The 24,286-nt window shown below is 42.0% G+C and overlaps 1 protein-coding gene across 1 annotated transcript; it reads right to left on the bottom strand.

Moving 5' to 3' along the window:
* Positions 1-696: 696 nt before the first annotated feature.
* On the bottom strand, positions 697-20,579 carry COLEC10 (collectin subfamily member 10). The gene is made up of 6 exons (XM_041470748.1): positions 20,359-20,579; positions 8,306-8,377; positions 7,022-7,093; positions 4,897-4,950; positions 3,834-3,929; positions 697-2,359 (listed from the first exon to the last, which is right to left on the bottom strand). Exons 1-6 carry the CDS (start codon positions 20,504-20,506, stop codon positions 1,968-1,970), a joined length of 834 nt encoding a protein of 277 aa, XP_041326682.1. The 5' UTR covers positions 20,507-20,579; the 3' UTR covers positions 697-1,967.
* Between the last annotated feature and the right edge of the window lie 3,707 nt (positions 20,580-24,286).

Genomic DNA, 24,286 nt, shown 5'->3' with positions numbered 1-24,286 from the left:
AATACATGTGCCTGTTTACAGCCTACAGGAATGGTGTTGCTTTCTTTACACTGTTTTTGTGCTAGACTTCTGTATGCTTGTCACAGATTTTGGGGACTTCAGACACAGAACCACTCCGTCTGTTTTTAGGTTGCCTACAAGCTGTGTAGTCTTGCATGCCTATGTACAATTAATTCCTCATATTTCAGGCCAGCCTGATAGATGACAGAGTTGAAAACAGAGATACGCGAGATCTCATCTGTGTAGAGTCATAGAATTGTTTGGGCTGGAAGGAACCTTAAAGGTCATCTCGTTCCAATCTCCATACTGTGAGCAAGACACCTTTCCACTAGAACAGGTTACTCACTGCTCCATCCAGCCTGGCCTTGAACACTTCCAGGATGGGGCATTCCCAATTTCTCTGGGCTCACCATCCTCACACTATGGAGTTTCTTTCTAATATCTAACCTAAATCTACTCTCCTGCAGTTAAACTCATTCCCTCTTCTCCTGTCACTACATGTCCTTGTAAAAAGTCTCTCTCCATCTTTCTTGTAGGCTCCCTTCAGGTACTCGAAGGCTGCAATCAGGTCACCCTAATTTTTTTTTTTTTCCCAGGCTGAACAAAACCAAATCTCTCAGCCTTTCCTCACAGGAGAGGTGCTCCATCCTGCTGATCATCTTGACGGCCTCCTCTGGATTTGCTCCAACAGGTCCATAGCCTTTCTGTGCTGGGGACCCCAGAACTGACACAGCACTGCAGGTGGGGCCTCACCAGAGCAAAGTAGAGGGGCAGAATCACAGGGCTTTGGATGCAGCCCAGGACCTGTTTGGCTTTCTGGCCTGTGAGTGCACATTGATGGCTCACGTCCAGCCTCCCATCCACCAGCACCCCCAATCCTGCTGGGCAGGGCTTCATCCCTCGCCTGGGCTGATTCCAGGGGTTGCCCCAACTCAAGTGCAGCACACTGCACTTGGTCTTGTTAAACCTCATAATGTTCCCATGGGCCACTTCCCTCATGGCATCCAAATCCCTCTGAGTGGCATCCCACCCTTCAGGTGTGTGAACTGCATCACTCAGCTGGGTGCCATCTGCAAATGTGCTGAGGGTGCACTTCATGCCTTTGTCTATGTCAACAATGAAGATATTAAATAGTGCTGGTCCCAGTACAGATCCCTGAGGGACATCCCTTGTCACTGATGTCCATTGGGACTCTGAGCCATTGACCAACACCCTCTGGATGCGACCATCTAACCAGTTGTTTATCCACCTTACAGTGTACCCAATGAATCCATCTCTCCAATTTAAAGAGAATGTTATTGTAGGGAACCGTGTCAAAGGCTTTGCAGAAGACCAGATAAACGTCTATCAGGCAATATAATTCCACAGCCAAATTAACGAGGGTATAACAACTTCTAAGTTTGAAGTTGGTTCTACTTTGCATGCAAGATTTAACCAAATGACCTCAAGAGATACCTTCCATCTCAAATTATGATTCTAACAAAAGAAGGATTTTTTTCAAGAGATACTTAAAACCTTTACTTTGAGCTCTGAAGTCATAAGGGAAATTACTAGGACTCCCTATGCAAGTCAGAGATTAATGAAGGTCATGCTCTTTCCATCTGTGGACTTCACAAACCACATCAGTACTTCCTATACCAATGATCTTACTATTTCTGGAACTGGTGAAATTATATTCACTTCTGCATGCTCTAAATTTACCCCTAAATTACACAGAAATACCAACCCTAAAATGCATGTAGAAATGAAATAAAAATTCACAACTGTCTGGATGCCCCCTGCAGACCCGTGCTGACTTTACGGTTACTGATGACTAAACAGTAGTTACTCTTGCTTAGCCCAGTGATGTGAAGGCTGGGTTGAGCCCTGTTCCTGGTTTCCTGTCCTTAATTTACTCTGCCTACCATAAATGAATAAGGATGGGTTATTGTATGTACAGCAGGTGCCAGGCACATTCTCTGGCTCTTTTATTTCCTCTTCTTGAGGAATTCACAGACGAAGTAGATGGTGACTTGGCACTCAGAGTCATTCCACTCTCCTGTGCTGAGCATTTCCACACAGTCCTCGTGACCAGCTGGGTCATGAGGCTCCCCTTGCTTCCAGTTACTGTAGTTCTGCAGTGGGCTGTTGTCTGCATACACAAACTGTCCTTCTCTTTCCATGTCATTCAGCCCAATGAAGGCTCGGAACAGGCCGCTGTTGGAGATGTAGTCAGCAATCAAGGCATTTGTTGCCTCATCTTTAGGCATGGCCAGTGATCCTCCTCTGTCCCTGCAGTGGATCAAGGCTTCTCTGTAATTCTTCTCTTCTTTCACAATGTAATAGAATTTCTCATCTGTCTCCCTGATACCTGCTATAACTTTGAAGAAGAAAAATTGCTTAGTGGCATGTCAACAGATGCTGAAGATTATTCTATTCCAATATGACAATAAGATGATTTTTACATTAGAATTAATAAAAGGGAAGGAGGAAGAGTATTCCCACCACCATTCATTTGTGATGAATGATGAGGACATGATCAGAGATTGATGTGACTAATGGGATTATCAAGCACTTAGCACACATTGGGACAAGAACTACTCAGTCCTGATTGGTGCATCTCCTGTGACACTTCAGTTTTATTTCCTGGATGTTTAGTCCAGCAATCAACTTAAGGCATGCTAAATTGTCAAATGGCAATGTCTTATTCTGCATCACCCTATTCCTTTGTATGTTCTTGAATATAATTGTGAAAGAGTGCCCAGGGGTAGAAACACAGCGGTATAAATAGCTTTTCAGGCCCTTTCCATGTGGAAGAAAATGAATGTGACTGCTAAGATAAGACATTTTAGATACGGCCTGATACTCAGAGCTGCTGTAGCACTGTGGCATTGACTTGGAAGATGATTGTGGTTGCTCAGCAGCTTTAAAAGGCAGACTGTCAACCAGTGAGTTTATAGCCTAGTGAATTAAGCAGTGCCAAGGAGCATGCCTGAGTTGCTGGAAATTGATTGTCTCTGCTAATGGATTGGAGTGGTCCTGATCAGAGTTTGGCCTCAGAAAATTAACACTCTCCCAAATAATTCAGGAGTTACCCCAGGCACGGCTTAGAATTTAGTAGAGGGACACTTGTTGATAATACATCATTCAGTTTTGTAGAATTTTAAAAATAGATGGGTGTTGTTCTGTGCTGGATGCCCGCAGTGACAAAGAACAGTCTCAAATTAATTTAATTTACTGATATAACCCTAGTCCTGGAAGCAGTGGTAGAGCTGTCTCACTTTATGCTCATCACTTTATCACTTTTATGCCAGAAAACTCCCTTCCTTTCAGTGGGGCAGTTTGCACTGCCCATCCAACAGCACTGCCTGCAAATGTGCCTTCTTATAACCCATAGCCTCAAGTGTTGGTCCCTTGTTACAGGAAAACTGTGTGTGCACTGAGGGGAGCATTAGGAGAACTGAGTCTGCAGTCTTCCCGGGCAGCAGAAAGATCAAGAGATTCTTATTGCTCTTCCTTCCTCTCTGGAGCAGACTGGCACAAACTTCTCCCTTATATTGCCTGACTGGCTACCAAACCTGAGCACAATGACAGTGCAGAGGTGGCTAGCAAATAATTCCTTGTGCTTTTCATGATGTATTCTCTTGTGCTGTTGATAACTTCTGTAATTTTTCTTTTTTTTGCTTTAGTCATCTGATCCTTTTATCCTTATGGGTTTTCAGAGTGCCTGAAAGAGCAGACCCTCTCTCTGGGTCATCCGTGGACACTTCCATAGAGCAACAATGGTAGAAGAATAGCAGTGATATCTGTCATTGGAGTCAAATAAATCCCCTCAAATACATAAGGATCCTTACCATTCTTCACGAACTTGATGGATGTGTTAAGACGAGCAACATTGATATTCAGTTGTCCAACAAATCTGCGGTATCTTCCACAGTCACAGACCGTGCCTGATGCAATACAAAAGACAGAGCATTTACCTATTTGGAAGCATTTGGGGGTGTGTGTGTGCATGGAGAGTCACCTGTATCCCACTTCCAAAGCTTCTGAAGACCTGGGCTCCACTTATGGAGAGCCAGTCTCGCCTTACCCCACTGGCTACACTTCTGTTGATCAAAGTGTTTAATGTTTTGGCTCTGTACACTCTGTACACTCCCTTGCTAACTGGCTTAAGCAAGTTAATACCAATCCAAATAATCAATATATTTCAAGCACTGAAGTCTCAGTTAATCCTTTTTTTTAACTGGAATTTGGCTTGCTAGAGGTTTTGTTTGTTCTTTTGTTTTTTTCAGAAAGAAAATAAGTTGCTGATAGTTTTCCATTAAGCACCAAATGGCCATTTTATATGCAATCTCTTAAAAATAAACACTAGTATATGTTCCAGGTGGGTAACCATTCAAGGTTACTAGGTTTCTAGTTCATCCGAGTCAAATTCTCCTCCTGTAAGCAAATGCATTGCATTAATTTGACAGCAGATTATGTTTCTGTTTAAAATCACTTACTTTTTAATCCCCATGCTCCTATTAGGAAACTGTTAAAGGGCTTAATTCCTTTGATACTAAGAAACTTTCTTCTAGTATCCAGTTAAAATGCATACTGCTGGCCTGTTTGTTAGTTTTTATGATACCAAATATTGCCCATGAATTTGGGTGACTTCATATTTTGTGTATACTGATGTATACATAAGAATCAGTCATGTCCCTACACTATCCTTTATTTTGTTCAACAAAACATTTTGATGATGAATTACGTTTCATCTGTTCTCCTTGGGCCTCAATTACACTCCATCTATTTTCCTTGCGCCTTTCAATCTATTTTCCTTGGGCCTCAAAATTTAATGGAATTCCATACAAACCAACCCTGAAATCAAAGATCCAGCAGATTTGACCATTCTGCCCAGAAGGATGCACAGCATACCTGCTTTTCCTTTTTTTCCTGAAACCCCTGGTAAGCCTTTGGCTCCTTTGTCACCTGAATAAAGAGGAAAATATATTCTGAGATCTCAGACAGTGCATGTGTCAGGGAAGCATATCCAAAAACCTATTTAATAATATATTAACAATGTGCTTTTGATAGGAAGCTCTGATGGACTGTACTGGAAGATGTGCCAAGTTAAACAAACCAAGATTAATTCTGGTGCATGGAAATGAAAACCCTTTAATAGCTAACTCACTGATAACACAGGCATCTTGTGTGCTGCTGGTTCCTGGTACCACTTACTTTAAATGTAAACTGCAAAATGATCCTGAGAGGCTGAAAGCACTTAAGAAATCTTGAAAAGGTGAGATCTGGGTTCTCTCAGGGGCTGCAGGGCAGAGCCCTTCCCCAGGTTCAGTAGCTCCATGGTGAGATGAGGCAGCAGGTGTGCTCTGAGCCACTGAATTCATGCGTGCAAGAGATTGCGTGTGCAGGCAGCAGTTGGCACCTGCATGGAGGGAGGTCATTAAGGAGCAGCACTTCAGTTCAGTTTATGGAAATGTGATTTATTTGCATCCAACTGCTTTCCCTCTCTTTTGTAAATTATAAAAAGGATAGAAATACTTCTCCAAATGCTCTGCGACTGTATAACTGGAGGTGACCTGTTCTTTAAAAAATCTCAGTTGTAATTTGGGTCAGGAACAGCTGGACTTAATCTGAAATTCATGTCAGCTCTTTTATGAATAAAACCTTCAGAGGTCAAAACATACTAATAATTATTCTGCCTCATTGATGACCACATTTTAATGTACTTTTTACTTTATATGGTTGTGTTTTTTTAAAGAATTCAGATGTGGGCTGTCATTTTAATTAGCAGTGCTTGACACTGCACACTTGCAAGCTGGAATTTCAGGCTTGTTTCATTAAGAACTCCAATGTTTAGTCATAGATTTAAACAGTGACCTTTGCTTCCGCAAATAAAGAAAATGAGAAAAAACTGTACAGGGACAATAAATTGTGCATTCAGATTAAAGAAGAACTTGATTTAAAAGCTCAGAATGTTGGTTTACTTTTGGATAAAGAAAAGTAACTTGTGAGATTGTTCATTTTGTCTCCTTTGGAGATTGAAGACATTTTAGGAGATAACTCTCTGAGTTTTCAGTTTTCTAGGTACTTCTGAAAATTAATCCCTCAGGTCAAAATATTTTCTTCTTGCCTGATACTGAGGCTGGCTGGAGGCCATGAAACATTTATTAAAAACAGTGGTTTGAGAAGCTCTCCAGAGAGGCTGTTCCACCCACCCAACAGTATATCCAAGTTGATGTGCTGGTCTGAGACCCCAGAGTTCTCCTGGCAGTGGTGGTGTCGCTGATCAGCTTTCAAGGCAGGCCTCCTTGTGGCAGAAGTAATATTCCTTCCTAAGTAGCTCTTTAGGAATATCAGAAAGGAATGCCTGAGCTTCTTCTCTAGATAAATAGAGCACAGTTTCTTGAAATTATTGTCCAGGCAGATTTGGAGTCTACCTTGATTTGCAAGTAGTTGCCATCCCTGCTTATGTGAGCACCTTCTTAAAATTCCTGAATTCATTCCTTAACAGGGCAGGGATGTCCTGTGCATTGCTTGCTCATGTGACTCACAGCAGTGCAGGTGACAAAGTGTGCTATCCTCTGCAGCAGCAGGACATTAACTTAGGTCTTTAGCATCCAAATCAAAGGCACAAATTTGTCTCTTAGAGTGCTCAGAGGATTTATTTCACAGGAACTGGATTTCTTCCTCTTCTTTTACCACAGAATTGTAGAATAGTTTGGGGTGGAAGTGACCTTTAAAGGTCATCTAGTCCAATCCCCATGCAATGAGCAGAAACACCTTCAACTAGATCCATCAAAGAGAATTGATGAATTGACTCATAAAAGAAATTATTTTTGCCAAATTAGTTGGATATATTGCATGAAGAAATAAAACTAAGGTATTTCAGTTCACTCTCATACCAATCTTTATGCATAACTTTATTTGGAGAGCATTGGTTGTACCATTATCTAATATTGCACCATATCTGGAGCTCTCATAAAGCACATATTTACCTTGAGGGAAAAAACCCCAAGAAAATTCCCAGACCAGAGCTTACCCTTTCCACCAATTGGACCAATTTTACCAAGCATTCCCTGGTCACCAATATCGCCCACTGGTCCTTTGTTTCCTAAGAGAAGAAATGAAGAAGAAATGAGTATGGGTGGTTGCTGTAATTTCTTTTCTGAGGCATTGTTTATGTCTCTACTGCTGCTGTTTTTCCTGTGTGTGGCCAGTCTGTCTGTGTGGCAAAGTGAAGTGAGCACAGCCCTGAGGATATCTGGGAGAGTGCAGCCAGATCTCCGCTCCGGTAGGGTATGACAGTAGGACATGGCATAGAACCTTAATAGAATTGCCCGTTCAAACATCATATTGTCATAGAGAAAATAGAAACTAAATCTGCTAGTGATTTACTTCACAGTCAAATCAAGCTGGCACCTTTTATTTTTCTCCACCCCAGGCAGAACACTTTCCTAAGTCCGTGTGGCTTTGCTAGGAGTCCTTCTTAAAGCAGGACTGCAAGTAGGGAGCTACTAATTTTGCTGTATGTGTTTTCTCAGTCTTCAGAGCACCAAAATAACAGGTGTCCTTTTAAATTGATTAATAAATAGTGTAAGTTCTGAAATAGCTGTCTAATGATGACAGGCCAATCTAGAGAATCTCAGTTTGCAAAAGGACTTTAAGATGCTTTGTAAATTGTTGATCCCCTGAATTCCTTGTATCTTACCTGCTGTTCATTTTAAGGTAAGAAGCAAAATTGTAAGAATGCATTTTAAAATGGAAGAAGTTTTTTATTATAACAATAATAACAGAGTGATTTAAAGTAAAAGCTTTCCTGCCTAATCTTAAGCCACAGTCAAGGAAGGAAGATTTTGGATATGCATTATCATTAAACTCTAAAGATAAATTAAACTTTCAAATTAGAGTATGCAAACAAGGTGGACATGGTCATATCTGGTGCCTCCAAATGATATGCCCAGGTCACACTGTGGATATAGGACATACTAAATTGAGCCAAGTCCTGAAATATCTGCAACTCCTTGTTCTCATTTGGATGCTGTTTGATCAGAGGAACTTTTTATTTGTGTGTGTATGGCTTTGTTTGCTTTGTCTGCAGAATACAGACAACTGAAACCAAATTTTATTGAGCACCCTGACATATTGCTAGGCAATAATGCTCAAAATTCAATTTCAATTAAAGGTTAATTTCAGTAAGAGTAATCTTTCTGATTATGTATATGATCTAGGTTTTATGAATAACACTCATGACAGTCATACATACATACAGTTGTTTATAATGATATTCATATGCCAGCAATAGCCAACAAACCATCATAAATACCTTTTGGTCCTTTTGGTCCAACCTTTCCTTGTTTGCCTACTTCTCCTCTGTCTCCCTTTTCACCTTCATCCCCTTCAAAAAAAAACCAGAAAATAAAACATCATGGTACATTTCTCTCAGTGCAGTAAGTACAACTAAACACATTCAGAAAGAAAAGTTCATGGGGGTTTTTTTGCCCTACTGATTTCTTTTTATTTGACATTGAAAGCACAGCAGCCATGGGATAACTTTTCAGAAAAGAGATGAGGAATCTGACCATCAATAGGAAAAGCTAAGGACTTTCCCTTTCAGAGAGGCTGTTACAACATGAAAATTATACAACAGCAATTCATACTCCTACACTTCCAGCATTATTAGCTATAAAGCAGATAAATAAACCAATCTTTTGGTATTGGGAAACTTGAGCACACTGGGGCAAACTGCCAAGGGAGGCAACAGGTGTTTGTTAATTGTTCCTAGTGATTCCATTCCTAGTGACTCTGTGTTCAGGGTATGCAGATGCTTTTGGAATGAGAGGAATGTAAATATGTTGAAATAGATCTTGACATAGACCCTGGCACTTAATGTGACACAATTCTTGCCTTCATTTTTTGACAGATGGCATTTGTATGTTGATACAAGAAACTTGTTTTGCAATTGCTCCAATGCTTTATTTTGAAAGGTCATAGACAGAATATCTGTAAGAGGCAAAATCATTGCATTTATTATGGTAGAGATTTCTCTAAATGAGATTGAGACCCTATTACACAGGTTCCTCTATAGTTCTGTATAAGCACTTTCACTGCTAGAAGACAGTCTCTCACTGTGCAGTGTATAGGGTAAAGGTGCAAGGCAGCAATTAGTCAGAAATAAATGTTATTTCCTTCCACAAGTAGCATACAATGGTGCTTTGCATGGAAGGGAAGGAGGGGGACTAAAGATGATTTTGTCATCTTCTTAGTTTGGAGCCAGATCCTGATAGAAAGATTTTTTTTCTCCCCCCAGCAGAGGTGGGGAAGAGTCACACAACTCGCCTGCACCAACGGGTGATCACAGAACATGGGCAGCCTTCCAGAGCCTCTCCCATTGTTCCCTGCCTGTGCTGGCAATGAGCCTTGCTCTGCAGTGGGAAGCAGTGCCACAGCCTCTTGGCTCAGCCAGGATCTCACGTGGTAGTGGCAGCCAGTTGTGTCTGTGCCTGCTGCCCAGGAGGGGAGAAGGCTGTTGTTCATGGAGTGCATGTCGTTCATGGAGTGCATGGAGAGCCAAAGGAGGGAAGCGTTTCTGAATATCAGCCAGAGAGGTGAGGACAGAACAGCACTATGTGACAAGACCAATAGCCTGTCTCACCAAGGGTGTTCCTGCAGCCCCAGCAGAAAGTGTGCAGGGCACTGAGGTGTACTGAGGGTGACTATAGCCCAGGCAGCCACTTCCTGGGCTCACATTCCACTCACAGCAATAGTTTCAGTGCTTACCTGAGCCAAGCACTGCATCCCCTCCCCTCATGAACAACCACTAGTGATTCTTCTCTCCACCAATTAACCTTGTGCCTTTTAAACCCATTTATACCTTTGGCCCTTTTAATAAATATCTTGTGGCAAATAGCTCAATGATTTTTTTAATGTGCTGGGGAGAAAGTACCTTCCCATGGTTGCTTTAAGACTGATCATTACATTGTTCTTATTTTTTTCTGAAAAATACTGCCCACTCATTCCTGATTTGCCTTCTACTTCTGTAGTCAGAGGTAGCTTGTCATGGGCTGTTCTGCAGAGTGATAGCAGATGAGAAGTGCTGCACATGAATTGCAGCACATAAAATTTAGTTTTAGCTGTTTGGCTCCTTTCCATTCCAGTTACATGGACTGAGCTGAGCCTGTCCCTTTATGCTGAAAAAGCCCTTCCATGCTGGGACTCTCTTGTGAAGGGCAGACTCACCCTGTTGGTCAGGATGCCCTTTGGGGGCAAGGTCAGTGGGCCAAGGAAGATAAAGGGCTGAACTTCAGTTCACATTGAAGGGAGGAAACAATTGCTGCTGAAGGGGTGGACAAGGAGGAAACAATGTGGTGTGTGCTGGCTCACTCAGGCTCTTTTTTTTTTTAACACCAGCTTCCAAAGGTAACGTAGGAAAAGAAAAGTCTAAAAGCAGTCAGCAATATAAATTTTAAACATGTCTCTTTTCACTGGGTCTTAAAAATACTGTAAAAGCTAGTGTATATTTCTAAAAGCCAAGCTCCTTAAATATTCAGCTGAAGCTGTGGGTCTGAGCTGGGAGCTGATGAAAGGATGCCTGCTTTTACTGAGTTCCAGTCCTTCCAAGAAGGACTTGGGGGTGCTGGTGGGTGGGAGGCTGGACATGAGCTGACAATGTGCACTCACAGGCCAGAAAGTCAAACATGTTCTGGACTCCACCAAAAGCAGAGTGGGCAGCAGGTCAAGGAGGTGATTTTGTCCCTTCCCTCTGCTCTGGTGAGACCCCACCTGCATCCACCTCTGATGAGGAAGGACACAGAGGAAGGACATGGACCTATTGGAGCAAGTCCAGAGGAGTTGCTCTGGACTCCACCAAGTTGATCAGAGGGATGGAAAACCTCTCCTATGAGGAGAGGCTGGAAGATTTGGTTTTGTTCAGCCTGGAAAAAAAAAGGCTTTGGGGTGACCTAATTGCAGCCTTCCAGTACCTGAAGGGAGCCTACAAGAAAGATGGAGAGAGACTTTTTACAAGGACAGGAGAAGAGGCAATGAGTTTAACTGCAGGTGAGTAGATTTAGGTTAGATATTAAAAATAAATTCCATACTGTGAGGGTGGTTAGCCCAGAGAAGTTGCAGATGCCCCATCCCTGGAAGTGTTCAAGGCCAGGCAGAATGGGGCTCTGAGCAACCTGGTCTCACAGAAAGGTGTCTCTGTTCATGGCAGGGGGATTGGAACGAGATGACCTTTAAGGTTCCTTCCAACCCAGACCATTCTATGGTTTTATGATTCTACTGACCACCAAACAGCAGAGCTAGAGAATGCATGGTTTAATTTTGCTGTTGATTTCAGTGCTAACAAGAGGAAATTGTTCTTTCCAAATCCATGTATGAAACCCCTGTGAAGGTGCAAAAGTCACTTTTCAGTAGTTCAGAAATTCAGAAAAGTTCCCAGAGGGTGATAAAGGGCTTGTGAAAGGACAATTTGGGAACAGCTTAAGAGCTGATCTCATCATTGTCTGTAAACCCATATGGGGGAAATATATGTCATAATAGAAAGGAGGCAATGCATGATCCAAAGACTAGAAAGGCTGGATGAATCTTGACTAGAAATGCAATATGGCAATATTTCACAAATGGACCATGTTCTCTGATAAGGAAGGGAGATGGGAGAGGCTTTTCATGTCCAGCCTTTCCCTGTGCAATGAATTCCTTTGAGTAAAATATGCTGTAATTCTGGGTCTGGTATAAAAGCTGCTGAGGGAGATTCCTTGGCCTGCGGAAAACAAACCATATTCCTGCTGACCTTCCAAACCAGGGCTTGTCATCCTGGCAGTCCTCCTCACCTTTCTCAGATCAGCCAGTTCTATTCTCTGCAGGCTGCTCTGTAGAGTTAAAAGCTATGGAAGTACTGTTGTTTGCAGAAGGAAGATCTCTGTGCAAGATCGATCCTTCCTTCCTTCCTTCCTTCCTTCCTTCCTTCCTTCCTTCCTTCCTTCCTTCCTCTAAAAATAGAACCCAGGAAAGAAAGTCAACATACAAGTGGAGAAGCTGTGATTATTTTCTAAAGGTGTTTTATTCCTGTCTCAGTTTCAATATTTTGAGCCACTGAAAGATCCAGTGACTTTTCCTGAGGGACTTTGTAACAAGATTTTCACACCTAGGGCTGCTGGAGTTGAAGCTACATTGTCCTGTATGGACCATCAGCCTGAGAGCTGACAGGGGAGAGGACTGAAAGGTGTGGCCAAGTTTGTTCTGGAGATTTCCAGAGGTCAGGGAGTGCCTCAAATTTTATTAACACCTTATGTGACCCAAATTTTTGCTTAAGACCTCTAAAAGCCTAAGGGAGAGGGAAATAAGTTCCATCACCGGTTTCATTTTGGTGTAAAGAAGCCTGCCACACTCTGTCTTACTTTTCATATCCAGGAAAATGGGAAGAAAAATAATTTGTCTGTCTATAAGAGAGGGTAATCCTGCTTTTCTCCCCACCTGTCATCTGAGAATACGTAAGCCATTACAAAACAAGGGTAGAAACAAACAGTATTAGTTATTGATACCATTTTGTTGTTAATTTACGACTAGATTAAGCCCAGTGCCTGCTGATACGAAACGTGCTCTGTCCTCCTTGAGCTGCTGTGTGCTGTGATCTCAAATTCTGGCACGAAATGTGAACTCTTGGGTTGTGCTTCCCTCTTGTGGTCTTGCTGTGATTTGCAGCCAGGTAGGAGAGAGTGTGAGAGGTTGGCTGACTGTTTTGGGCAGGGGTTGAGTTGGCTTTATTTCTAGTTTACCATAAGTATTCCTCCCTTTCCTCTGAGACTTCATGTGTACTAGCCATCCCACTGCATTAGCCACCCTTTTTTAAATTTTAATCTTCTAGGAAAAAAATATCTGTCCTGCTAGTACTCTGAACTGTTTTTTTGAGTTCCATAGTACTGTGCTTTGTGCAACACAAATTTTCTGATCCCTGACCTCATATGCTTGTTATCTGTACCTAGAGGCTAACCTCTCCTTTGTGCTGCTTTGCACTTGGGGCAGTGTCAGGTTAAATTTTAACCTAATTAGTAGATTGTCACTTTAAAGCTGTGGTTGCAGAGATGTCAGATATTATACGGCACTGGCATTTGAAGCGTGGGTGAAGAAGCACTTGGATAGATTAACTAAAGTAAGACTATTTCTCAGCCTTGTTAGTATTTCTTCAAGCTGATTGGTTTCTTGTGTGTCACAGGTGTGAAATACCACATTGCTGGAAGAAACACCTGAAGCAGTAAATCACTAGACTCTTCCAGCTTGGGACTTTGCAAGGCAGAAGAGCAGAAACCATAAGAAGTAAGTAAATTTTGCAGCCATTAGAAAATTTTAATTGTAATTGAGAGGGAGCCACAGACCTTCTGTAAACAAGCTCAGGAAAATGCTGAAGGTCCAATTACCAGTAAGATTTTTAGCCTGTTGAAAGGGGCTCTGTCTTTTTTGGAGTTTGGCTAAATAAGACTAAATAACTAAATGTTGAGAGGTTGCCTTTGGTAAGAATTTAATTAGTAAGAATTTATTGACCTTCAAGTGACTTAGATTTCCCTGCTGAATTTTTTGTAGGCAATTTATCTGGTTTGTATTTATGAACTTAGGACGTTTTCAAGAGCACAGATCTTGCTCACAGATATTTAGTGACTCTCCAACTCTTGTAATCAAGGGCTGACCATGGCTCTTGGAGAACCTGGGTGTAGTTCCTGGGGGTTTCAGAGCCCACGTTTATCTGCATCAGAGTGAGAGCATTTCTGTAGGTGTCTGAAGGCTAAAGCTGAGAGGAGACGCTGAACTGGGCTTGTGCATTAGTACCTCTCAGCACATTTGGACCTGTCCTAAGAGACTCCCTGGGACCACTTTGTCAGGTGTGCTGTGGCCTCAGGTCAGCTAAATACTACAGAAATGTTAGTGCTCTCTCATCCTCTCTTTTGCAGGTATGTCTCCCTCCTGAATCCAGACATGCCCACCCTTTCAAACAATGGAAACATCACTTATGCTGGGCTGCAGCACAGTTGTCCTCCTACACCAAATACTCCAAACTGAAAAAATCCCACTATCAGCCAAAGAGTCTTGGAAAAGCCCTGGGCCTAATGGCTAATTTGCTTTGAGGGGGGAAGGATGAGAATCTTTCTTTTAATCTTGATGAGAATACCGCATGGTGATATTCTCAAGCAAGGCGAGCAGCTTTGCACTGCTTGCCTTAGATGCATTTATCATTCCTAGGCATAGCCAATGCCCTAGCACAAAGGCTTGGTATGGAATTTGTTACGTGTGGCACAGTTCTGCAGGGCTCCATGTTCCATGCTCTTAGTCCCACCTCCAGGTGGGAATTTGTGGGCGGCAGACGGACCCTCCCCACTTCCAGAGACTGAACGTGAAAAGTACAGGTGATTTCTGTCTCTCCTTATCCAAACTGGAAGGGATAAGGAGATGAGCATAATTCTGAAGCATTGAGAACCCTACAGGAGCAACTGAATGCCTGCCCTCCTGGAAGAACCTCACAGGATTAGCTGTGTAGCTTGGGACAGAGTGACCTGAGCAGGAAGAACCTTTGCAGCACATGGGCATTACCGGTATCTGCCGAGAGGGTTTGTCACTAGAGGGAGTCACAGACTTTAAGAAATAAGCAAACAGCCCTGTTTGTATTTCCAATATATGAGCGCGTCACAGTTACGTCAATGGAAAGACTCAAAATTTCCTCTGATTTCACTTTCAGTGTCTTTTAGATCCTTAGCAAATTTCCCATAACAGTGTGCATTCTTGCTTTCATGCTGCATTTGGCTAGTGAGGACAGGATTTCTTGACATCAGCTGCCTATCTGACGTGATGTTCCCTTCCCTGTCCTTCCTCCTCCCCTCAGTTCCCAGCACTGTCCTGCATGCCTCCCTTCCCCCTGCCCGATGTTGAGCACTCTTTTCACCCTATTTTGAAGAAATTAATCTCCTTAAACAGAGGAATATCAATAAGGCAGATACACATTTTTAATGAGTGAGCTGAAGCAGCTCAGTGAAGAGTCTGGTTTGGCCAGAGCCCGGTGCTGACAATGCCGAGATTTTTGGGTTCAGTCCCTAGGTGGGCCATTCACATAAGAGCTGGATTCAATGATCCTTGTGGGTCCCTTCCAACTCATAATATTCTGGGAGTCTGTGAAATAGCTGAGCTAGCACAAGGTAAAGCAGGGACCACATGGTCAGAGTAGAAGAAAAAGAAGATGTTTGGCCTCCTTTTTTGTCAGAAAACCTGAGAGCTGAGTAGTATGTTCAGCTGTAGGGTGAAACTGCACCCATGGTCCCCTTCCCAGGTGCCCTGCAGGAACATGCAGGGCTCCTACATATGCACCATTCTTATACATACTATCTTTCTTCACCCAGGTTCAAATTAGACAATACAAGCCCTTCCCTTGTAAAATAAAAAGAATCTTCAAGAAAAAAAAAAATGTATTCTGTGATTGCTTTTCTACTTATAAATTTGACTTCATTAGAAATACCCTCCTCTCATATTTCATTGCATGAGGCATACCCAAGCCTTCAGTAGGCTCAGTGAACCTCTGCTGACTTGTACTATTTGAAAATGTGGACCTTTTGCAAGAATGGAATATACATTATTTATTTAATAACACAGAAATAATTTCAATCATTCTTGATTCTCCTTTTACTTGGTCTGCCTGATGTGATTTTCCCAGCCTCTTGCGCTGCCATTCTGACATGATCTCAGAGACCCATGAATTATGGTGGCTTCAGTGAGGAATCAGACTGCCATTGGTGAGAAATACAGACCCTCTATCTCTTGAATTTATGTTTTTAAGTCCCCTGAGCTTTGTAGCTCAGGCTGATAATTTCCAGAAATTTACTGTGTGCTAAAACAAGGAATTCTGGAAGCCATGAAAAATAGAATTATGTGTTGAAATTAAAGGACTCTTCAGATCAAAAATGAGGCACTAAGAGGGAAATTTAGTTATAGATTTGAACAGCTATAGGATGTGGTAAAGCATTTTATATTTTTGGAAGGCAACGTGGATAGCAGCGTATCTGGTTTCTGAAAGAGTTTGAGATTTTCCAGGAGTGGAACTGCGTAAGCACAATTAAAGCTGAGAGATGGACAGCTATACTGGTGACCACAGTAAATGCTATTTTGAGGTACCAGCCAATGTCACAGAGTTTAAAAGCATCATTTGTCAGAAATAATGATAAAGAAACATTTTACATCTAAACTGCTATGGGAAACTCCCAGTGCTCTTCAGATTTCATCTTATTCCAGTTTCTCAACCTGGATCTGATTCAAGACTTTAAAGTTCTTGTGTTTGGATTTCAAAGAAAATGAACTGGGATCAGGGACAGATAGCACGATCTAGAGCCAGTTCTTCTGAAGTGCTGAGAGCCCATGAATCCATGTGAAGCCAGCCCCTGCTCACATATTTAATGGGAGTTCAGAAGTCAGAGTTTTTGGTTGTCCTCTGCTTGTTTCTACCCTCATGTTATTGATTTACTCGCAACAGGTCAACTTCTGTCTCATCTATGTCAACAGCCCACTTAAAACTTCCTTTGCAGATCAGAGCTTGCAGTCTCCAGGGGAGAGCAGGCTGGAAGAAAGGACTGAGCTGGGACACCCCTCAAAGGCAGAGTGCAGGGGAGCAGAGCCTGAGCCTCCTGGTGCTGCCAGGGCCACACCAGCTGTGCCTTTGCTCTCACTGTTAGCTGCTGCCTCCCCACAGTCCCCTTCCTCAGCAGCCAGCCTGCTTTGCTTCCAGGCTTGGAATGGTAGAAAGTAAGCAATAGAGCCATGACTACTTTTGCTAGGCCAAGAACCTAGCTGCCCTGGAAAATTCATTGTTTCATTTATACTTCATTTCTTGGTTCTCTTTGAACTCAAGAAGTCAATGAAGTACAGAACACGATCATTATTGCCCCAGTTACTCAGCTGTGAATCAGTGTCAGCTGATGTAAGTTTTCAGAGTTTCTGTGCCACAACTGCCCAGCTAGGACCAGGTTGTCCCTAACATCTTTCTTGGGTCAAACATCAAAAATCACTAGTTACAAACACAGAAAATCTCTTTTTTTTTTTTTTTTTTTTTTTTTTTTTTTTTTTTTTAATAGGCAGGGGCAGGGCATAAGAGGGGATAAGAGGGGCAGGGGTGTTCCTAGGGTATTTCAAGAAGAATCCTAGAAAATGCCTCACACATTTCTGTTCTTTACTGCCATATAAGCCAGCTGGCTGTGTACCTCAAATCTTTTTTCAGGAAGGCAGTACAAGGCAGCCATTGCAGTAGAGTCTTTTCATTTAAAATAATCCCCTCTTTTTGAGAAGAGACCTGAGTGTTGCCTAGAAAAGGAAATGGAGACGAGTGACAACTTCTGCCTCTCTCTTCTTTTTAATTTTCTGCTTTTCTGGAAAAAATTTGATAAATTGCATTGCATAATTCTTGGCAAACAGGCTTCAGGTTTCATTTGCTTGCCCCAGTGAGGGGAACCAGCAGCTGGGGGGGACAGCAGCACCTGGAGAGCCCCGTGTGAGCTCCAGAGGTGGGGCTGAAGCCTGTGGGGTTCACTGCACCGGGCACTGGAGCTCAGACACACTGCTGTCTTTGCAGCGCAACCTGCAAACCTGACAGGACATCCACTGCATTCCTTCTCTTCCTGGGAGACTGCAGTCTTGCAGAGTATTTTCTAGCTCTTACTGTTGTACACAATGGCCTCTGGTTTTGCTTCATGTTTTCTGGGAGTTGGTGGGGCTGTCACAGGTGGTTTGCAGACTTTTCTGGTAATCAGCCTGAAATTACCCTTTTTTTTTATCCCATTGCTCATGTCATACTGATCTTGTGACATCTCAGGTATGAGCATAACATAGAGATGTTTTTGAAGAGGAAGAATATGGCGTGCACAAAGTAACTTGGACAAGTTACATGTGGATTGTGTAAGTGGCCTGTCTTCACAACCCATCTTGAACAGGTGATTTTCAGGGTGAGCATGTGAAGAGGTTGAGAGCTTGTTCCTGTAGCAACTGTGAATGCCTAGAGGATTGAGTCATGCAGCCTCCAATAGTGCAGGCAATAAAGAGTTATAAATTCTGAATTCTCCAAACCCCCACTTCTCCCTCAGTGCTCTACTCTCCGCTGTACTGTGGGATGGAAACAGCAGCATCTGTCTCTGCTGCACAGCACCGGGCTCCATCCCACTTGGAGCACACAGACTGGATCTAGCCTATAACAATTTATGCCTTGCACTGGGATAGGCGAGGTGGAACAAGAGTAGGAAGCCTTACAACTATTGAATACCTTTTCATTCCTTGCATTTCTAGTTGCTTTGGCCCATTAGTCACTTCCATGTTCTCATGGAAGGAGGAAGTTGCCACAACAGGAATGTAACCTGTAGTGGTAGAAACAGCTGGTCAAAGTAGTGTGTGAGATCAGCACCTCTGTCTTCTGGGAGCACCACCCTGTTTTTCCATAGCTGAGATGCTGAACAGGTGGAGGTGACGGGGTAAAACTTGTTTAGGATGAGTCAAAACCCATTTTTAAGAGAACAGTGAGCAAAGGGACAAAAGAGGTGTAGCACAGGGAGAAAAAACTACAGCAGCAAAAGTCAGAGGCTTGTCCATTATCAAGCTTAGAGTTTAAACAGTAAAGTTCTGCCTGTGGCTGTGGTCATAAACTTGGGATCATGTGCTCTGAGTCATACACATAAGATGGATGAAGGAAAACTGACAGCAGGACATTTCTTCTGGCATATTAGGTAAGCATGTTTCATCCTTGGCTACAAGGGATGCCTGAGTAGTAACAGGGTAGTTCATACACTCAGCCTGCTTGGTCTTTCTTTGCCCAGATGACTGGAAGTTAAAACAACCAGTGCTATTAAGGACTACTTGTAACTGTCCTGGATGAGCTCAGCTCTGGTAGGAGCTGAAATTAATCTTATAGGATCATATCACATAGTCTCCAAAATGTATTTGCTGACCTGCAGTGGATATGAACTTGTAATTTTGAGGTGATTTATACTCAATACTCCTTCTACCAATCATGGATCTTGGGGATGGTGATCTAAAGTAGTAGACTGAGCTGTGCCAATAAACTGCTGGTCTCATCTTGTGTCTTGATGTCAGCCAGGAAAAATAGGACTGGTAATACTAAATCCTGATTTTCTCAGTACTGCACTTACAAAGAATAATAACATCTACCCTTCAAATGCTCCCTATACAAGGTAGGCCACAGAAGCCAGCTGGAGTCCCAGCTACTCTGTGCTGTCATGAGACCCCCTCATTAGCCTTGTGACTTGTTAAACACAATTCTGTCAAACTTTGTTCTCCATCCTGCCATTACTTAGATACTAACTAAACCAACACCCACTAGCTCCCTTGGGGATCATTACATCTCTCTGCATATATGCTGTGGCAGCAAAAAATTAAGCTTGGATTGTAATCATAAAGAAATTAATTTCCTGATTAAAAATGGTCCTTTAAGCAACATGCATTTGAATAATCCATCATAAAAACAAATGAGTCTGTAGCAGTGCTCTTGACTTGATAATATTTTTCTGTTTTAAATTTAAATCAGCTGCATTTTTTCCCTCTCAGTCTGTAGCATATAGAAAAATACAATGAATTACTAAAAAGAAAGCAATAGTTTGAAACTGCAATAGCCATGGTGTGGAATATATATTTTAGATCTGTCACTGCAAGATAGATTTGTATGTCAGGGACCTAATAAGATACCCTTCAGGCAATTCCACTGATGTTAGTTGTCTTACAGAAAAAGTAAGTTAATGCAGAAAATTTGGTTTCAGATATTTGCAAAGTATTTTAAAGATAAAAGACCTGTGCATGCCAGAGTTGATCTAGTAATTGTTAAATCTCTAGCAAAGGTCCCGTTAGATTCAACAAGAGCTACTGGATCAGGTCTGATGAATGTCATAGAGATGTATTTACAAATAAATATTTGAAAATAATGGCAGTTTGGTAATTTAAATATTGTATATCTCTCCCAATCTGTAGATGCAAAGCAGACCATTAACAGTTCACAATACATGCCCACTTTTAAACAAGTCCCTCAGTTTGTATCTGTTAGCTGTTTTTATTGTGTGATGAGCACAAGAAATAACAGAAGATTTGTGTAGGTGAAGGAAGATGCAAAAAGACACCTCTAACTTATATGAAAATACGTGACACTGTACCAGAAACTAAAGAAATGAAAATTTAAATGTCCTTGCTTCTTCATTTTCCCCCATTACAGCTACAGTTTACTAGATGTTTGTACAGCCTGCAATATTTCACATCTTGCCCAGCCCATGCCACAAGCCCTCCAAGTCTCTATTGATAAAAAAACCAGCCTTTATAAGTACTGGTCTCAGCATTAGCAACCTGATAATTCCTCACCTTTTGGTCCAGGTAAAATTGTGTGTGTAGAGCAGACATCTGTTGTGGGTCGATTATCAACATCAAAACCAAAAATCTGAACTTGCAGGATAAAAAACACTACAAGGGTCCCATATTTCGTTAGCTGTTGTTCTTTCTTGCTGCTCATCCTTGGAGTTTCTCAGGAAATGCCTTTCGTTGTTACAGTCTTAAGAAATGCAGCTGACTCAAAAATAAATGCTTCACTAACTGGAGCAGTGGAAAGCTTGGGAGCTACATGCAAGAGCAGCTAAATAAAGTGAAGAAAGGAGTTTGACAATGCTGTAGTTATTTCTGTCCTGCACATTATCCAGGATATTTATTTAACACTGACAGCTGTTTATTCCAATTTATCTCTTATCTGAGTGAGACATTTAGCTGCTTTTGCCATGGAAAATTTCTCCAACATATGGGAATATCTCTCTTGCAACTTTTTTGCCTCTCGATACTGATTCTTCATGCCCAGCATTTCACTTACTCAAGGGACAAAAGACTTTGGTATTGTATCCAAGTGTGTACTAATTAGTTGTAGGATACATTTGGCTGGTTGTGTGGGAAGAGTAATGCAGACTGCATACAACATGTAGAGATACTTTTCCATAAAAGCTTTCTACCAAGGAGACTGTTAGTGACAGCAGACGAGCTGCCAGTCCACTGTGGGTGGAAATCCCCAGTGCTATATTTCACCTTTTGGATGCCAGGTACCCACAGCCCCCAGAGTAGCAAATGAAAAGTTGACATTATCCATGGGTGTTTTAGCCTGAAACCCACAAATGATGGGTTTATGCTTATAGATATCTCCACAGTGCAAGCCCCAAGCCCAGATCATGTTGGTAGACAGAGAACAGAAGTGACAAACTCCAGGACAGAAGATACATAACAAGATGAGCTTGGATAACTGCATCACCTTCTCCCATATCACTCTTTCCATGCACTGGGAGAGGCCACACATTGGGGCAGTGGTGTAGCATAGATCCCAACAGAATGTTATCTTTGGCTTGTCCAGAGGAAACTCCAGCTGGCTCGAATCCTGAGGTAACCTTCAGGTGTTCAGCTGGGTGCTGGGACCCTGAAACCAGTGTAGGAGGTCTCTTGGGTGGAGGAACAGGTTGCATGCATCCTTCCTTTTGGAAGTACCTACCTGTGTGCAATCCCTTTTAGAAAAAACTCTACCTTTCTCTTAAGGAGAGCACACTAACCAGGGATAGGAGGATGTTCAAGGCAGCCTGGCAGAAAAGAAAGGGGAGATGACTATTTGTAATATTTCCAGGAATTTTGTTGACTTCTGGTTTCTCACACAATGAGACAGCTACTAAAAAAGCTGAACTAGGCTTTTGAGCTATGTTGTGTGTGAGAGGGTGTTTGCTTTCCATCTTAGGAAAAAACACATTTCCTATGTTAATAGCTTTTGAAAGGCTTTCCTCATTATTTAAGAGAGTATTTGGTTCCCTAGTCCTATGTTTCTGCCTTTGGGCATACAGAATAAGCAGCAGTACTGATGTAAAAGCAAACACCTTTACTTAAAGTCTGAAGGAAGGCTCTGACTTCAGGCTTTCATCTGTGATAAAATGTTGGCCAAAGTCCCAAGAAGGGTCAAGATACTCCTCTCCCTTTTTCTTTCTAGCCTGCTCACAGACTGTCCCCCTTTCCAAAACACCTTTTTTTTTTTTTTTTCTGTTAAACTGTGTACAGTGGTCTTCAGAAATAAATAGTGGTTTCTGTCCTAAAGAATGTCATCTAACATAACCCCTCAAATGTGGCCTTGATAATGGGTACACACAGCTAGAAGGGGAGGAAAGACAAAGCCGGGACTACAGTTGAGTAGAGTCGTACCAGAAATAAACTTGTTCCTCTGTGATTTGCATTGGGCACTGTGCCTCTGACTTGTACACTGTTAATCTGTTTTATTTAACTTTTTCTTCTCTTCACTTTCCATTTTGTGAGCAGAAGGTCAATGTAAGAGCAAGAATAGAGAGCGTAGGAGTGGGAAGCTAGTGTACTTAGGGTTGGAGGAGGCATTTTGGGAAATGTTGCCAAACTGACATGAATGATGCTATCTGTTCCATGGTACTGAGAGACTTACAGTGACTTGTTTGTTATTTATCAGGGATAAAGAGGGGTAAAGTGTAAGTGAGAGAGGAAATAATTTGTTTAACTACTTTAGTTACTATCCGGGACTAAGCAGGGAACATTTTTCTGCCAGTGGTGTGATCATTTACAAATGTTTTCAGTCCACTTTAGAAAATAAATCAAGACTCTACTCTTCCCCGACCCCCACCTCCCACCCCCACCCTTCCCTGACAGTCACAAGCCCCCTGAAAATACTGTGTGAAATTAGATTTCATGGATATGAAAACTTGGAAAATGAAAACACTTACTCAAAATGTAGTAGATCCAGATTTTAATTATTTCTCTGCCTAGTTCAAACCAGTGCTTGCAGTAGAGCCCTAAGGTTATATTGCTTTATTACAAGGGTGTGTGCTAATAAGTTATGTCCTCCTATGTGTTGCACCAGGAATGCTGTCCTGGAGCTAGAAAACCTGCCTTAACAGGCAGTCCATCAAAACTGATGTACTACCACAAAAAGCTTGGGTTTTGGCAAATCAATATTTATCAAACCAGCGTCACTGAAAAATCTTCAAGCAGCTCCATTGCTGATGGAGATTTAATGAAGCAGAGTGCCTATTGTGCATGTTAATTCTCATTGAATCAGGCTTAAAGAAATGACTGAAGGCAAGGAAGAAAAACTAACTAGGCCACATCATCCAGACACAAAAGTCACAAAACTGTAGCTATGATATTTTATTAAAAATCCTTTCCTAGGATTTTTTCCCTCCTGAGGAGCTGGAAGCCTCAGGAAAGAAATGTAAACAATAACTACCTGCTGCTGTGGAATGCAACAGGTGCATCTTCCATTGGTCCATGTGGATCATTTTCAATTGATGACCAATCACAGCCACCTGTGCCAGGGCTGTGAGCAGTCACAGGATTTTGTTATGCATTCTATTGTATTCTTGTTCTTTGTAGCCTTCTGATCATCTTTTCTCTCTGTTCCTTTAGTATAGTTTTAATGTAGTATTTTAGTATAATATATAACATAATAAATCAGCCTTCTGAGAAAATGAAGTCAAGCCTTGTGTCTCCAAACACAGAGAGTTCACCACAACACAAAACAAATGCTTCCAAGAGCATGAATGTTTACAAGGAAACCCTGAAAAGGCACAAAAAATATCCAGAAAGATTCTGTTCTTTGAGATGAGCACTAGTCAGGTAACTTTGTCTTGTGCATTGTCTATTTGGAGTCCAAGTAACTTCCTTGGAGATTTGCTCACTCCTCAGATGTTAGTAGTTAAATGTAAACAACCTGTAAGGAGCACAGACAACATGCTGAAATATTGTTCATCAAAAGGTGGCCAGATCTACAGCCAATTTTCATCATTTCCAGAGTCACAGATCCTGTGGCTGGACTGCAGGTTAATGTATCCTGCTTGTAACCATGGGCTGATTCAGCCATGAGTTTTGAGAGTGTGCTGGCATACTTTCTGACCCAAATTCAGCATTAAGGAGAACATTCCCCTTCTGTACCTTACTGTACTGAATAAACTTGGGAGCACCTGAAGAAAAAAAAACAAAAAGGTGGAATATTTCTTTGATTTGGGATCCTAGATGGTTTCTCTTCTCGTGTCAGGGGTCATGATGATTTGGGGTGTTTCATTCTGTCATGCTGGATACACCAATCAAGGTGGCAAAGCTTGGAAAAAGTGGAAAAGGAAGGGCAGAGTATTTGGTTTGCAATGTGTAGGGAGGAAAGTAATCCTAGGGCTATTTTGTAAAGTGCCATTTTTGGTTTAGACACCATGCAATGGCTACCTGGGCCTGTAAACACAGTCTCCACCACTTGTTTTTATTC

This window comes from Pyrgilauda ruficollis, unplaced genomic scaffold, assembly GCF_017590135.1.
Source record: "Pyrgilauda ruficollis isolate IOZ18807 unplaced genomic scaffold, ASM1759013v1 scaffold25, whole genome shotgun sequence".
NCBI classification, from domain to species: domain Eukaryota; kingdom Metazoa; phylum Chordata; class Aves; order Passeriformes; family Passeridae; genus Pyrgilauda; species Pyrgilauda ruficollis.
This window is presented reverse-complemented; position numbering and strand designations above follow the sequence as displayed.